General features: G+C 42.3%; 2 protein-coding genes across 9 annotated transcripts in view; one reads left to right on the top strand and one right to left on the bottom strand.

Moving 5' to 3' along the window:
• Positions 1-6,109, top strand: part of LOC124999445 (interphotoreceptor matrix proteoglycan 2) — a 36,800-nt gene extending 30,691 nt beyond the window's left edge. Inside the window, exons 16-17 of the mRNA XM_047574363.1 lie at positions 1,513-1,584; positions 2,391-6,109. Of these exons, the coding sequence (XP_047430319.1) occupies positions 1,513-1,552 (40 nt within the window). The 3' untranslated portion in view covers positions 1,553-1,584; positions 2,391-6,109. The remainder of the gene's footprint in view (positions 1-1,512; positions 1,585-2,390) is intronic.
• The window catches only part of myo6a (myosin VIa), a 100,764-nt gene continuing 89,743 nt past the window's right edge, over positions 4,003-15,023 (bottom strand). For 6 of the 8 annotated variants that reach the window (XM_047574533.1, XM_047574536.1, XM_047574537.1 and 3 more), the window contains 3 exons: positions 14,366-14,392; positions 8,141-8,359; positions 4,003-7,345 (listed from right to left, as the gene is read on the bottom strand). In XM_047574533.1, the coding sequence (XP_047430489.1) occupies positions 7,146-7,345; positions 8,141-8,359; positions 14,366-14,392 (446 nt within the window). In that variant the 3' untranslated portion in view covers positions 4,003-7,145. The remainder of the gene's footprint in view (positions 7,346-8,140; positions 8,360-14,365; positions 14,393-15,023) is intronic. The other 2 variants (XM_047574534.1, XM_047574540.1) reach the window with 1 other exon arrangement.

The following is a 15,023-nucleotide window of genomic DNA, read 5'->3' as shown; positions in this document are numbered from 1 at the left end:
TCGCTAGCTGCTTGCCTTCGTAGCCTCGGCTCCAAATGGAGACGCTCCAGACCCGTCTTCCCAAACTACAATGTTGTAGGTGGGAGAAGTTCAGGTTATTTGTGAAAAGACAGGATTTGGAATTTACAGCCGGCACACGGATCGTCCCATGTGTTTAATTACATCCCGGCTCGTTTATTTCACAAGAAAGAAAACTAAAAGACAACAGGTGAGCCATGGTGAGTCCTCCCTTTACCCAGTCCTCTCAGGTGTGGCTGGTTAGGGCGATTACACACAGACCCAACACACCTGTGCAGCCGGTGGAAATGCAGAGGGACGTAACACCAACAACGGGGGGGGACCTCGGCTACATCCTGGTTTGAGCTTCTTAGGCCACGTGTTTATAACACAGACAACACTAAATAAAAAGAAGTTAAATGTCCGTCCCTCTAGATCAGGACCAGGGATTGGTATCGTTCAGATTTATCTGATACCGGAGTCAAACCGGTGAAACGGTGCCGTGGTTTAAAGAATGAAAACATACAAAAAAAAATATATTAATACAACTAAGACTAAAGACTAAATGAACCCATATAAAATAAAACCAGTGTCGTGGGGTCTGTCTCATCACAGACGCTACATTTCTGGTCTTTTAATAAAACGCTGTGTGGTCACATGTTGAATCTAATTCTCTTGTTGCAGGTGAAAATAACTGAGCTCAATACTTTATTTCCTCTTCACTGTGTTCCCACATTATCTCTAATGAATCAAGTATCAAAAGTATCGACATGTTGATTTGAGAATTGATTTCAGAGCATAAAGACCTGGTATCGGAAGTATCGATGTTTCAGTATCGATCCACAGTAAAGTCAGTGAACGAACTCTATCTGCTTCTTTTTTTTTTTTCACTGTGAGCAAATAAATCAGAGTGAGTAACGTCCAGATACCAGAACTTCAACATAAAGGTCAGAACCTCCGTCCGTCGCCTCCAGGCTGCAGCTCTGTGCGTCTCCACCAGGAAGGAGGAGGAGCCCACGATAATTAAACTTTACTCTCTGAGACTTCACCGCCTCCGTGACACTTGTGTCCGTGAACTGTACGAGTCCGATCATTGAGACCTTTTACTGGGTCGTTCTTCTCCTCATCTGCTCTAAAAACACGTTTACTAATGCTGCAATAAAAAACAATATGTACATGTACATATGTTCTGTTCTCTTCTATTAACTTGCTGTTTTCATGAGACCTTCTCTTCATCAGTTCATCTTTTATTCCCATTATTCTCCTCTGCTCTGTCTCACACTGTGGTCATTTTGTTTCTTAGTATCATTATTGTTACGACTGGAGAAGTGATGTGCGTTTCATTAACCTTCTGACTTCCTGCAGGGAGGATTTTTTTCTCCTTCTCTGCTTCTGAATCAAAACACATTTGCAGGATTTGCAGTTTCCTTTATCTGTGAATCTCCGGTAACGTTTCAGAGTTGCTGTGGCTGCAGTTTCGCTTTCACTCCTGCCTCATTTCTCCTCTTTTCACAGACACAAAGACAGATCCTCCCCCCCGAGCCGGACCAGTTAGGACGACCGGATCGGACGGCATCTGAGAATAAGGTAAGAGGGAAAAGGAGGGGGGCTTTAGAAACTAGAGCCCCCCCCCCCGAACCCCCCCACTCCAAGTTTGTGATTAAGCCCAAACACAAACACCTGCGCATGTCGTTATCTCCCTGTGATTCTAATATAGAGGCTGTAATCGGCCCTAAAAAACTGGGACAACTGAATTTTAAGAAAAGGAAAATGATGCTGGCGTCACTCAAACCAAAGTTGCACTGGAAAGAGAACTAATTACTGAGGGAAAATGGAAAAATCACACAGGAAAATGCATAAAAAATCCAGGTCCAGGCTCTCGAGTTATTAAAAAAGCAGCTACATGTTTCGGCTTTTTCAGGAGGTGGAGCAGGAACATTCGTCCACACTGAGCTCGGAGAGTTTGTCAGAATTAGTGCCTCTGAACCCTGTTGATGAACTTCACCCTAGAGTCTGAAAAGAAAAAGGTGCATGTCCCAGTGCTGCAAACCTGTGGTGATTGTAACGAAGTGCATAGGTGCTGTTTTAATAATTTTCTTTTTCAAACCCTGGTCGGTCTGTTGGCCGAGCGTTAGAGAGACTCCACATGGTTGATTGGTTGGTTTAAGAGCAGAAACACTGGTATTTCTTCCTCAGTACACAGAGCTTCTTCTTCTCCTCCTGCTTTAATTACTGATCACTAGTGGCTCAAAGAACCAGAAGCATGAGTCAGACATGAGTCAGTGACTTAGTGTGATGTGTTTATGTGGTGGTGGTAGATCTGCTCAGGTCAAACACATACTTTGATCCTGAAGTGAAGCCTCTTTCTTTAACGTCGTCTCATGTCCCTCCAGACTCCATGAACCAGGACCCGGCTGCAGAAACTCTTCCAGGCTTCATTCTGTGATTTGGTTTATGTGGAGCAGAGGAGGAGGAGGAGGAACAGGACAAACCTTCAAACTCTTCAGAGCTTCACATCAGAGGACGACGTCCCACTGAGGGAAAGATGTTCAGGACCTTTTAAAACTGTGGGAGTGGAGCAGCTCTAAGGACGATGGGGTTGATTTCCATCGACCCTGCACTGTTTTTGTACACGTCTGCCGACTGTGTCTGTAGTGAAAACGTTGGTTACATGAAGTCAGGAGATAAGGAAAGAACCTGAGACCCCATTTTTATTCAGAATTTTAAAATCAGATCTTCATTTACTAGCTTCATCTCGTATCAGTCTGCTGGTCTGATCCACAAAACCTGAAGTGACTCCAGCTTCAGGTGTGAACACTGACCTGGTCTCAGTCCACATGTGGAGCTGGTCTGGGACACACAATGAGTCCTGGGCATTAAACACAGGGGCGGGTACTGTTCAGGTACGTCTGAAACGGTGCTGGTGCTTAAAGAATGAAACAAACAGAAACGGTGCCTTTTTATTTTTAAGGCATTTTGTGATGTGAACAGAATATTAATATAAATAATATAAATAAAATTAAGACTAAGGAATAAATTAGTCCACATAATAATTGTCCTAATAAACCAGTGTCGTGGGGTCTGTGAGGCATCAGAGACGCTATATCTCTGGTCCTTTAATGAAATGCTATGCTAATGCTAAGGCTATGTGTGGTCAGATGTTGCATCTAATTCCAGGTGTTTCCTCCTTGTTGCATCTTTAGAGGTGAAGTCCAGACAAGCTTCAGACAAACGCTTGGTCTTAAGGTTAGGAGAGCTAAGGAGGCTAAGCTAATTAAAAATTCAGTGGCACCAAATAAAGCACCCAGCTAACTACCATTAGCATCAGCACCGTTAGCATCAGTACCCATCCCTGTTAAAAACCCTGTGTATCTACTCAACAGAAGAAGAGCTGAACTCGTCCGTCCGTTTCTTTTATCATCAGAGACGTTTCTTTCCTCTGAGGATGGAAGAATCTTCCCGGGTTCACGTCTAATCTTTGAGTCTTGTTCCTGAATCTGGATCATGTCTCCAGGTCAACAAGCAGCTGATCCTGGTTCTGATCCAAATCCAGTTCATCTGACTCACAGATCATTCTGTGGAAACCGCTCAGGTTACGATGATTCTGTTAATAAAACCTAAAACCAGACTTTCACACAGACCTGGACCTGGACTCCTTCCGACAGACTAAGACTGAGCTGTATGATTTTTAAAGGCACATGTGTGTAAATAACTGACTGATATTTATAGAAACTAGAGTTGTAGTCAGGTAATATTCCCCAGTCTGGATCTTGGGTTGAATGTAGTTTGTGTAAATAATGTATCAGTGATGGTTAATGCTGCTCAGACGTCTGCACCGTGGACTCTTCCTCTGTAAAATGTTTAAAGATTATTTATTTTACGTGTTGCGATTCACAAAACAGTAGCTGAAAATACAAACTACTGACGAACAACAGTTCCTTTCTTTGCTTTTATTTTTTTATTCCAAAGTATTTTTTGATGTGAAAGAAGGAGCGGAGAGCTGAGTGAAACATGGAATGCATTTATTCATCCGTTAGAGAGATCAGCGTTAGAAAAAAATGACAGCGGACAGAAGGCAGTGCTCCCCGGAGGAATGATTGTAGCGGCTTCAGGAACCTTCCTGCTTCTTCTGGGAAACATTTTCAGGGTCGATGCTGCTGGAAGTTAGAGGCCAGCGATGGGGTTTGAACGCTCGGCTTTAACCTGCACACAGACACTTTAACCTCCACCAGAAGGATTCAAGCTACGTTTGAAATGTTCTTCCCTCTGACAGCAGCCGGAGATGAGCTGCAGCAACGCGCTCTGATTGGTCTGAAATACGTCGTCTAATCTCAGTGGTCACGCGTCATTCTTTCCTCCGTCAGCCTCCGACAAACCATCTTCTCTCCAACATTTATCAGCTCCAGCTCTGAAACTAAGAGCTTTAAGAGCGACGTCGCTACAGAACGAGGAGGAACATGTAGGAACCACTGAACGTTTATACTAAGACAAACCCGTTGGATTCAGAAGCTCGAAAATGAAGCCCGGAGTGGGCGGAGCCTGCAGTCACCATGTTGGATGAGCTTTACTCCGCCCACACTCAGACACTCCAAATATGGACATGGGGGAATTAATTATGCAGAATTTTAAATGATAAGAAAAAATAAACAAATGAGTTAGAAAAACTCCCATACAGTTGTTAATTATTACAGCTATTGAGACCAAAATCATGTTTTGTACCCGGCTGTAAACATGTTTAACATCACCCAGATCCACCAGGACGACGGCGGCGGCGGCTTGGAGCCTTAACGCTATTTTCTTTCATGTAAACTGGGCTCAGATGCAGGAGTGACCACGTCGTTGTTACTCTTCCAGTTTGTCCCATTATTGCATAGACCTGAATGGTTTTATGGTGCGTTCATTTACCTCAGGGGTCAGAGGTCGGCGCTGGGAACGACGTCACACCTGAGTTATCAGCGTTACAGTAACAGAAGACAGAAAACAAGATGGCCGCCTCCATGGAAGCTCTCGCCTTGTCCCGATATAACTTGGTGGAAACCTGGTTTGTTCAATATTCACATTTTGTAAAATAACTAATATTATTTCTATAATGTTAAACTGAATTTAGCCTATTTAAGATACACAAATTCTAATCAGAACAGGTAACTTGAACCAACTCATGAGTTTTTTTTACTAGAATTATTTAAAGTGATGAAATCTACAAGACAACACGAATCAGAAACTTTTTAATTGTTGAACTATTGATCCCAGTTTACCACGATGGTGTTTGTCTCTGTTCTGGTTTTACCAGGCTAATGTTTTTAGCCGTTGTTAGCGCGACATGAGGCTTGTAGTTTTAGTTAATTAACAGCATTTCAACACATGTATGTGTGAAAATCCTGTATGTACGACCGGTTTAATAAACAACAACTAATCAGAAGCTAATAAAAGGATTGTTTACACAGGGGGCGGCCATCTTGGAAACTCAACTCGAGGGTAGGGAGGATTCTACGACTTTCTGAGGAGAAAAAACGACTACGGGGACGTGATAGTTGGGAACTCCGACTTCTGAGAACAAAGTGAACGCACCATTACAGATGGACAAGGCGGAGCTGGTCTTCAGTTCGAAACCCTACAACAACTGTGTGAAGCTTCATCTTCTGCCCACGGCCAACGACCGAATTCAGTGGAGCCGAATCGATCAACATCATCCGGTCTGAAGCTCGGAGGAAGGAACATTTCAAACTGCTGTAAATTGAATTCAACATCGCTTCTTTGCAGCCAGATTTCAAACCTCTGTGTCAGCGCGTTAATGCCGATGGTAAAAGGGGCTTCGTGCACCAACAGATCTTAAAGCATTCAGACAATCTGAGGGAACAGAAAAGGAGAATAACGCAGCGTGAGCTCACGACAGATTGTCTGTAGTTTTTTTTTTTTACGTACACGGCCGAGAAAATCTGCTTTTCTTTCTTTCTCTATAGCGATTTATTGCTTCTAGTTATGGTCTGGTGCATCAGAGCCACCGAAGTTCACAAGGTTTTCTCTCCAAAACAAACCGTAGGCCGCACGCGCCCTATAGAAAACGTTCCAGTTCAGTTCGAGCCGACAATCGAGGAGCTTCTCACACACAGCAGGAAGAAAATAAAACGTCCTGGAATCAAACGGTGGATTTATTATTGTTATTTTTTTTTTTTTTTTTTTGGTCAGTGAAAAAAATACATGAACGTACCTTGGGAATCACTTCGTTGGCAAAGAAGATCAAATTCAAAGAGTTCAAAAATGACACGGCCGAGCTGTTCATCTCAGCAGTTGCATAATTAATTCACATTTTCTGCATTTTCTGACAGAATCTAATCACGGAGTGACGTTTGGTCTCAAAGGTTTCTGGACCCTTAATTCAAAAACCACACATAATGAGAAGAACAAGAGGAATCACTGCATGAGCAAATCAATGAGGTCTCCAGTTACATTCGCTTGGAAAGACAAAAGGTAAAGAAAGTAGAAATAAAAAAAGGACTTAATTAGGAGTGGAATAATCTGACAGTCATGCAGCACTGCCTCACGCTGAGAACTACTTGTGCAAGTTTTCTGTTGCCCTGTAAGAACCACATGAAGACAATGTAAACAGCAGGGTTGAAGTCGGAGGGTTCACCAGCTAGCTGTTAAGATGGAAGCGACACACCAGTGAGACTTCAGTATAATCATCAGGAATGCATAATTACAGTTTAGGAATTTTTCTGGTTCAGGGAGGCAGCGTCCAACCAACCAACAAAAACAAAACCAAATGAAATAAAAGTCCTACTTTTCGGCGATTAAACCCTGTTAAAGTAGTGTTAAGGCCTCATAGTTAGACTTGCAGAAATGTTACAGAAAACAACCAGATGTGATCATTTAGTAGGATTTTTTTTTCTGCATAGGGTTCAATGCAATGCCCACCCCCTCTTCCCCCCGTCGCAGACTGAAAGCCAGCAAAGAACAAAAAAAAAAAAAAAAAAAACAAATCAACAGAAGACGAAAGGACAGCAGAGAAAGAAAACGCCCCCCAGTCAGGACCTGGTGCGCTGGGAAGCCGTCCCAGTCAGGTAGCTGGTGCATTCGTCCCTTTGTTTGCGGCGTGAGGCCACTCCACACCCCCCCCCCCTCCACCTCCATCCACCACGTCCACCACGTCACTTGAGCTTGCTCTGCAGCATGGCCGTGGCGTAGGTGGGTCGCGCCTGTCGGCTCTCGATGGCGCTGCGCAAGTATTGGACGCCGCCGCAGCGCTCCCAGATCTCCTCGAACTGGCGGGGGAGGATCTCGGCGCCCCTCTTCCTCGACAGGCCCGTCTCCTCCAGACTCAGCTCGCACATCTCCATGTCGTCCTTCCCTGGGGGAGGAGAGGCTGCTTGTCACTACATTACCTGAGTGGGAGAACTAAACTAACATGTCTGTGAAGGTTCTCAGTCATGCAGGTCGTGGTTTAGATCCAAAAAACGCAGAGGGAAGTGACATCATCACTCCATTAAAACCACTTTTTGGTTATGAGACGTTCGTCTTCAGAACCCAGGGTCACATAAATAACCACTTCAGCAGGGAAACGTCTTTAAGTTTGCTTTACATTTTATGAACATGTTGCAGTGTTTCACTTGAGAAACACTCTAGTTGTCGTAAATAATTACTTCCTGCAGGGGGCAGTGATCCAACCAGCTGATCAAACCTGCTTTAGATACCAAGGTCACATTAATAACCAGTTTAGAGTTGCAATGACGTATTTTTTATTTTTTATTTTATTATAAGTGATGTTAGTCTTGAATACACAGGTTTAAAGGAATATTTAGGAGCTAGTTTCAGTTTTACTTCTTCTTCTTGGGTTTTGTCAGTACAGATGCAACTAAAACACACGTAAAGATGTTCCAGTGAATGTCTGCTCAATGAACTAGCTGCTACTTCCTCACACTCTGTGTGTTCAAGACTAACATCACATCTAACTCATTGCAACTCTAAAGTGGTTATTAATGTGACCCTGGGTTCTAAAAACAAACGTAGCTGAGCCACTGGGGATCTGGACTAATTCAGTGGGTTGAGTCTCATTGTTGGTTGGTAGCTAGTATCCTGTAGCTTGACCACATTGTCGTTGCCATAGCTTCGTCCCTTGACCCTTGACCTCAGGTGCTGAACTCACCTGCCACCAGGAGAATGGGTTGTTTTTCTGGGTGAAGCTCCATCTGCCGGGCGATCCAGGGCCCGTCGAAGTGGGCGTACCACCAGCCCTTCTTCTTGTTCTGGGGGTCTTTGTACTGGTCGTTCGGCCGGATGAACGGGATGCGGAAGTAGCGCTGCTGTCGGTTCATCGCCACCTCATACTGCCGGGCCGGGATGGGCGGGGCTGGGTTCTGCTGGGCTGTTGATTGGACGGGAAAAGGAAAGAGAGCGTTAGACGGTTTTCACCAGCGACAGCAGCCAATCAGCAGCCGGCATTCTGCTTACATGCAGCTTGGGGAAGCAGATGAAGGGAAATGTCCTTATTCCTGTTTGTCAACCTGTGTATTAATTCGTGACACAGCTGCTTTTAACTGACGCAAAATATTCAAAAAATCCACCATTCCTGGAAAAATACTTAATTTAAAGAAAAGTTGCTGTAAACTGGATTTCGTGGGTTGGGAGCAAAAGAAGAAAATGTCTCTTGCTGTCCAAACATGCCAATGTGTCCACAAAAATCTGTATTTATGACTTTTGTTTTCAGGAGACTAAAAGTTCCTTTTAATTACATATGTTAGTCTTAAATACAAAAAGATTAATATACATTTTTGGTGGTTAGCCTAGCTTAGTTCGCAACTGTTAGAGTGTTATATACCAACTTCCAGCTGCGTTTACTTACGACTCGACTCCATAAATACATCGAATTGTTGCAGCGTTTACTGGAAAAACACAAATGTGGTATGAACAGTGAGGAAATTCGTTAAACAGAGACCCTGATGCTGGTTGTTTTTACAAATGTTCATCCTGCAGAGGGCAGTGATACCATCACTCCATTAAAACCACTTTGTGATTATGAGATGTTGGTTTTTAGAACCCAGGGTCACATAAATAACCACTTCAGCATGGAAAGGTCTTTAAGCGTGCTTCAACTTTTGCAGTGTCTCTTGAAAAAAAGACTTATCTCTCATTGAACAGAGACCCAGACACTTGAAAAACACTAGTTGAGGTAAATACTAACATCCCACAGAGGGCAGTGATCTGACCAGTTGATCAAATCTGCTTTTTAATTATCAGACACATGTTTTAGAAACCAGAGTCACATCAATAACCACTTCTGCATTGGAACTGTCTCTTATTTTTAATATTGTTATAATACTGTTGTAGAGTTTTAATGAGATCTTTTCTTGCTACAAGTGATATTAGTCTTGAAATGTAGCTGGTTAGTTTAGCTTAGTGTAGCTGTTCGGATAACAAAAGGATCTCTGACGGCATATAAAAATAAACCACACTGTGTTTATTAAATCTGCACATAATGTAAAATGCTTCTGGTTTCATTTGAAGTGGTATTTCTTTTTTTTAAAAAAACAGTTTCCTGGCAACCTAACAAACAAACAATAAAAGTGTTAATTAATGAACTTGGGAGGTGCCGGTAGGTGCTTTTGTAACCTTTGAACGAGCAGAGAGTTTAATTCTGGACCAAAATAACTGCCTGCTGGACGTAGCTTCGTATTCAGCTACAAACCAGAAAATAGACTCGAAATGTAAAACTTTATGTCAAAATTCATCCTTGTTGTTGATTTTTGAGGCCAAATTTTTCTGGGATCAGGCAAAACTTCACTGAATGGATGTTATTACAGCATTAATCTGCATTTACAGATGATTTCTACTGCTATAACGGGGACAGACGTCAGTTTCAGAGAGCAGCCATAAATCCAGACTCTATATAGGACGTTAGCATAGCTGGATTTTTGCCTGAAAGTGCTTTAAAGCTGCATTTATTTATTATATTTGCTGTTGTTAATACACAGGTGAGTCCACTGGAATATAAAATGAGAAACCAAACCAAGCTGAGATGTGAAAGGGATTTTAAGCATCCTTTCCCCCTCGCTACATGTAAACATGAAGCCGTGCTCAGTCACTCGCTGCAGGTCTGAATAATGAACCCATTCCCTGGTCTCCATGTTTAAGAGCAGCCCTGCTGTCTAGAGCTGGGGGAGGGGGGGCGGAGACTGCGGCAGCACTGATGACGGGGATGGGGAAAATCAGCAAGTTGTGAAGCGAGGTAGGTGTTTGAGAAACATGAAACACACTTCATCTGCCTTTTGCTACAAACTGGAGCATAAAATAAAAATCTACAGAGGCTGAAGAAGCTTCTCTACGTGGTGAAGGGAGAGTGAGCTGCAGCAAAGGTTCGTTTCAAGAAGCTACTGCATCACAGGTGTTAAACGTACGGCCCAACAGAGGCTCTCATCTGGACCACAGCGTCGATTTGATCCTAATTTGTGATCTAACTTCGCCAAGGTGGAGCATCAAAACCATTTTTTTCACAAGTTGTCTTGAATGCAGCATCAGCTGCAGCTGGATCTTAACCAAGTTTTCCGAGACCCATCCCACCCTTGTTCTGATTGGCTAGAGAGAGGGAAAGCTGTACAGGTGAACTCAATTGACTATATTTGTCATCCCAGGCTGGGAACCACTGACCTCGGATGTAAAACTTTTTTTTAAAGGACAGTTTATTAAATGCAAACGTTCTCCTAATTTGCTTGTTCTTCTTGCACCTCTTTGCAGGTTATTATTCTGTTGTTTTACTGGTCACACCTGGTTTCACTAGATCGAGTTGAATGTGGCCCCCGAACTAAACTAAAAGGAGTTTGACGTCTGTGAACTAAACTTTATATTCAGCTTTAAAATTTCAGCAGAGCAACTGTTTGTTTCCAGACTCAGTTCTTATCGGAATCACAGTCTGGTAATGCTCCATCTGGTTTTCATTATGAGACGTCCTTCTACCGAGAGACTGAGAGAGAAAAGAAAACCTCTGCACACAATCAGAAAGTCCGACAACAGTTCACACAAGGAATGACTAAAGCTACAACTTGGTCAGGACGCCACTGGAACAGGCCTCGACCTGAACCAGAAAAACACAGATGGTTGGATAATGTTTCAGCGACAAAAAAAGAGTTGAAGACGTTTTCATTGTCTTTTTTTGTTCAGGAGAAACAGTTTCCAGAGCAAATGCTCATCTTTAGTGACACCAAGGATGGTCACAGTAGAGTTAGAATCGATTTTACTGTAGCGATACCTGGGTGTAGACGGACTCAATCCTTATCAGAAGCTGGATTTAGGGATGGGCACCAATACTGGGTAGCATAATGCTAACGGCGCTGATGCTAATGGTAGTATCAAGACTGATCTGGGTGTTTCATTTGGTGCCAGTGAGTTTTTAATTAGCTTAGCCTCCTTAGCTTTATTGCTGTACTGACGCTACAAGTTTGTATGTTTTCATTCTTTTTAAGCACTGGAACCATTTTCCTGACTCCAGTATCAGATAAAACCTGAACCAAAGCCCTTTCCCTACCTGGGGAGGGTTTTAACCAATATAGACACATCAATTAGATGATTGAAGACGTTTCTGTGAAAACTAACTCGGTATTTATGACAACGTTGTTGTTGTTATTCTAAATGATCTGGTTGGCCTGGTGGATCTTTGCTGGAGGACAATCAGTTCCCAACAGAGGAGAAGACAGTGAATCTGTAGCTGAACTTGTTCTGGCTTTCAGTCTAATTTTACTCCATGAGCTGAAGAGAAATTTGGATCAGCACCTTGTTAAAATGCTCCAGGAGTCGACCCTGTGAATCAGAGCAACCCATTGTTTTACTGTTCGCCCTCAAACCTCCTTCAGACAAACAGAAAAGATCCTTGTCAACAAAAACACCACAAAATCAGCCTTTTTTGTTTAGAGAGAAGCAGTAAACGGAGGAATATTCTTCAGAGAGCCACTTGAACTGAACTCCCTGCCACATTCACTCAGGTTGTTGATTGCTGCTTGTCGTACTTCCTGGCTACAGCCTGAGGAGAATGAATGAGAGGTCGAGAGGCTCAACGCGGGTTAGAGAAGCAGAGATAAGACGTGAGGAAGACGCTGCTGTCGAACACAAAGTGAGCTCAGTGGATTCATTTATTTAAGCTGTTCTATAACAGCCGGACCAGGACGAGACACGGTTTAAAGGTTTAAACACGTAGATGTCTAGATAGAAAAACATCTGCACCAAGTTGAATAGAAGCCAGATAAACTTCCCCAGATCACTTTTTTTTTCTGAGGAAAGTTGGTCTGAAGTTTCTCCATTGGGACCTGATTTTTCTGGACCAATCAGACCATTTGGGGGCGTGGCTTTACATGCAGGCTTGGAGAGTAACAGATTACATGTAACAGTGTCATCAAGATACAAATAAAGGTAGCTGTAGTCTTCAGTCTAAAGATGGAAAGTTTTGTCAGTTGAGTTGTTGGATAATTAATCACAGGGTCTAACCCATGTGCCAAGTATCTGGAGTACTGATAAAAATGATGAGGATATTCATGGTTTTCGTTGTTCAAGCAGCTAACTCCACTAGCACTGATGACGTGTATGACTACTGTTACTCTTCTGTCCATCACTACGTAAAGCCCCGCCCCCAAATGATTCTGATTGGTCTGAAATCAGCAGAATCCGGTTCCAATGGAGCGACTCCCGACCAATTTTCTACCAGGTTCAGACAGGAGTGTGGTGAGGGCTGACTGACATGGGCACCAAATCCACCGGGATGACAGTTCTTCTGGACAAATTTAAAGATTTTATAAATCGACCATCAGCCTCCACTAAAAATGTAACATCTCCCCAACAACAGCAGACGTTATAACAAGCTGAATGGACAGTTATGTATCTAAAATCTTCATTAACCTCCTGAGAACAAAGCATTTATTTGAAATGCATATTATATTCTTTAAAATAAGATTGAGATCTTTAGGTATTTGTAATCAGTAGGACCGAAGTAGAATAAAAAATAAGCATCATCTTTGAACAGGACGGATTATTTCACTGTATTTTACAATTTAAGTCCAAAATGTGAACCAAAATTATTTTATTGCAAAAGCAGAATTTGAAACAATGAAATCCCAACGTCCTCAAATGAGTACTTGTGAATTTGTTACATTTTAATGTCATATCAAACTAGAAAAGTTAATAAGATTAAATATATTGACAATTTGGTACCCGTACATGGCCGATGAAAGTGTTTCGTTATGAGGACAACAGGTCTAAATGAAGCAGAATAAGCTGCAACAAACCTAAAACGTAATGTCCCCGTATGAGGACGCTGGGTCTCAGGAGGTTAATTAATTAATTAATCTGTTAACCACTGGTGTCGTTAGGCTGACAAATTCAATATAAAATGGCTGGAATATGAGTTTAAATAAATAATTATATATAATCACCTAAATATAATCATAGATCCGTTTCCCTCACATTTATAGTTTAAGGTAGCGTGAACCCTTCTGTGCGTCCTTATCCAAACCATTCCACTCATTAATATTATATTCGTGCCTCTATGTTGATCATTTACTATGTTATGTTTGTTGTTATTTGTTGCTACGTTCGCTTACATCCTGTGCATCTCCTGGGGGCTAAACCTCCCCTGTCCCTAAAACCTAGTGACGCTCCTGCCTTTAACACATAAGCCTCAAAATATCAAATATCTGCAGGGAATTTTTCTTTTTTTTTTCTTGTTCTGAATTTTATAAAAACGTCAGAAAATATCCTTTAAAAGGTCCTTTCAGTATTTATGGTTCACTGCATGTTATAGTGTAATAACTTCCTGAGAGAGGATGGGAGTCAAATTACACCACGTCGGCTGAAAGGAGTAAACGCTTAGTTTTTGGAAACTTTGACACAATTCCGATAATAAAAAGTGCATAGACTTTTTACGCTGTTATGCTTTCTCATCGTCAAACACAAGTCAGGATAACTCGCCCTGAATGCCTCCTAGTTTATTTTTCTTTTTTGTTTCCTTGAGAATTCGCCCATGTGGGAGTTTCAATCACAGCAGCCCGAGGAGCTCGGAGTCACGCCTCAGCTCCTTATTAAATCGTACACACCGGTGAAGCCTGAAATCATTCAAATCATCTCCTGCACACTCAAATGGAGGCGGCAGGTTGCCGGGGAAACCAATAAACCTTCCTCCTCCACCATCACCACCAACAACAACGAGGAAGCTTCCCATCGAACATAAAAGCAGTGAGCGACAAACCAGAGGCCAGCAGCAAAACCCAGCTAGCACCAGGAGCTACTAGCTCTGAGAGGTTACTGGGTGAGGGGGGGTGAGGGGGGGTGGAGGGTTAATAGAAGGGCGGAGCTGTGCGGTTTTAGTAGCGTCACACACCAGAGGAGCACTTACATGCTGTTCTCACGGGGGGCGCATGATCTGAAAGTAAACGTGCCAGGTTACACAGACGACAGGAAGTGATGCGGCAACAATGAACAGACAGGAGGATGAAAACAGACATTCATCATCATCATCATCATCATCATCGGTCGGTCGGTCGGTGTAGGAGTAGAGTGTTCACATATGGCGACAAAATGAGAAAAGGTAAAAGGATGAAAGAGTGAAAGTGTCGTCCTCTAGCTCATAAAAGAAACGTTACCGAGCAACATTCAGAAAAGATTTGAAGTAAAAGAGAAAGAGATTAAAAAAAAAACAAGATTCAAGACTAAACTTAGTCAACGTTTTTCTGTGAAAGGAACCAGTTTATGAAACAATCTGAACAAAGAAACCAAAGAATGTTAAGGAAATATAACAAATCATGTTGGTTTGACTGTCGTACCAATTGTGTAGTGATGAAAGGTCGACAAACATTTAATTTCTTTTGTTTTGTTTAAATTGTGTCTTAGGAACTAAAGTGGAAACGTAACAGGTACTGTTGGTCAATACCTATTTTATTTCATCTGCTGCTTTTTGTGTTGTTTTTTTTAAAGTACTTTGTGAATTGATTCCTGGGATAAAAGAGCAGATTATATCAGATTCTTCTTCTTTCTGCTCCTTTTCATTCACATTT

Source organism: Mugil cephalus, chromosome 21, assembly GCF_022458985.1.
Source record: "Mugil cephalus isolate CIBA_MC_2020 chromosome 21, CIBA_Mcephalus_1.1, whole genome shotgun sequence".
Taxonomy (NCBI): Eukaryota; Metazoa; Chordata; class Actinopteri; order Mugiliformes; family Mugilidae; genus Mugil; species Mugil cephalus.
This window is presented reverse-complemented; position numbering and strand designations above follow the sequence as displayed.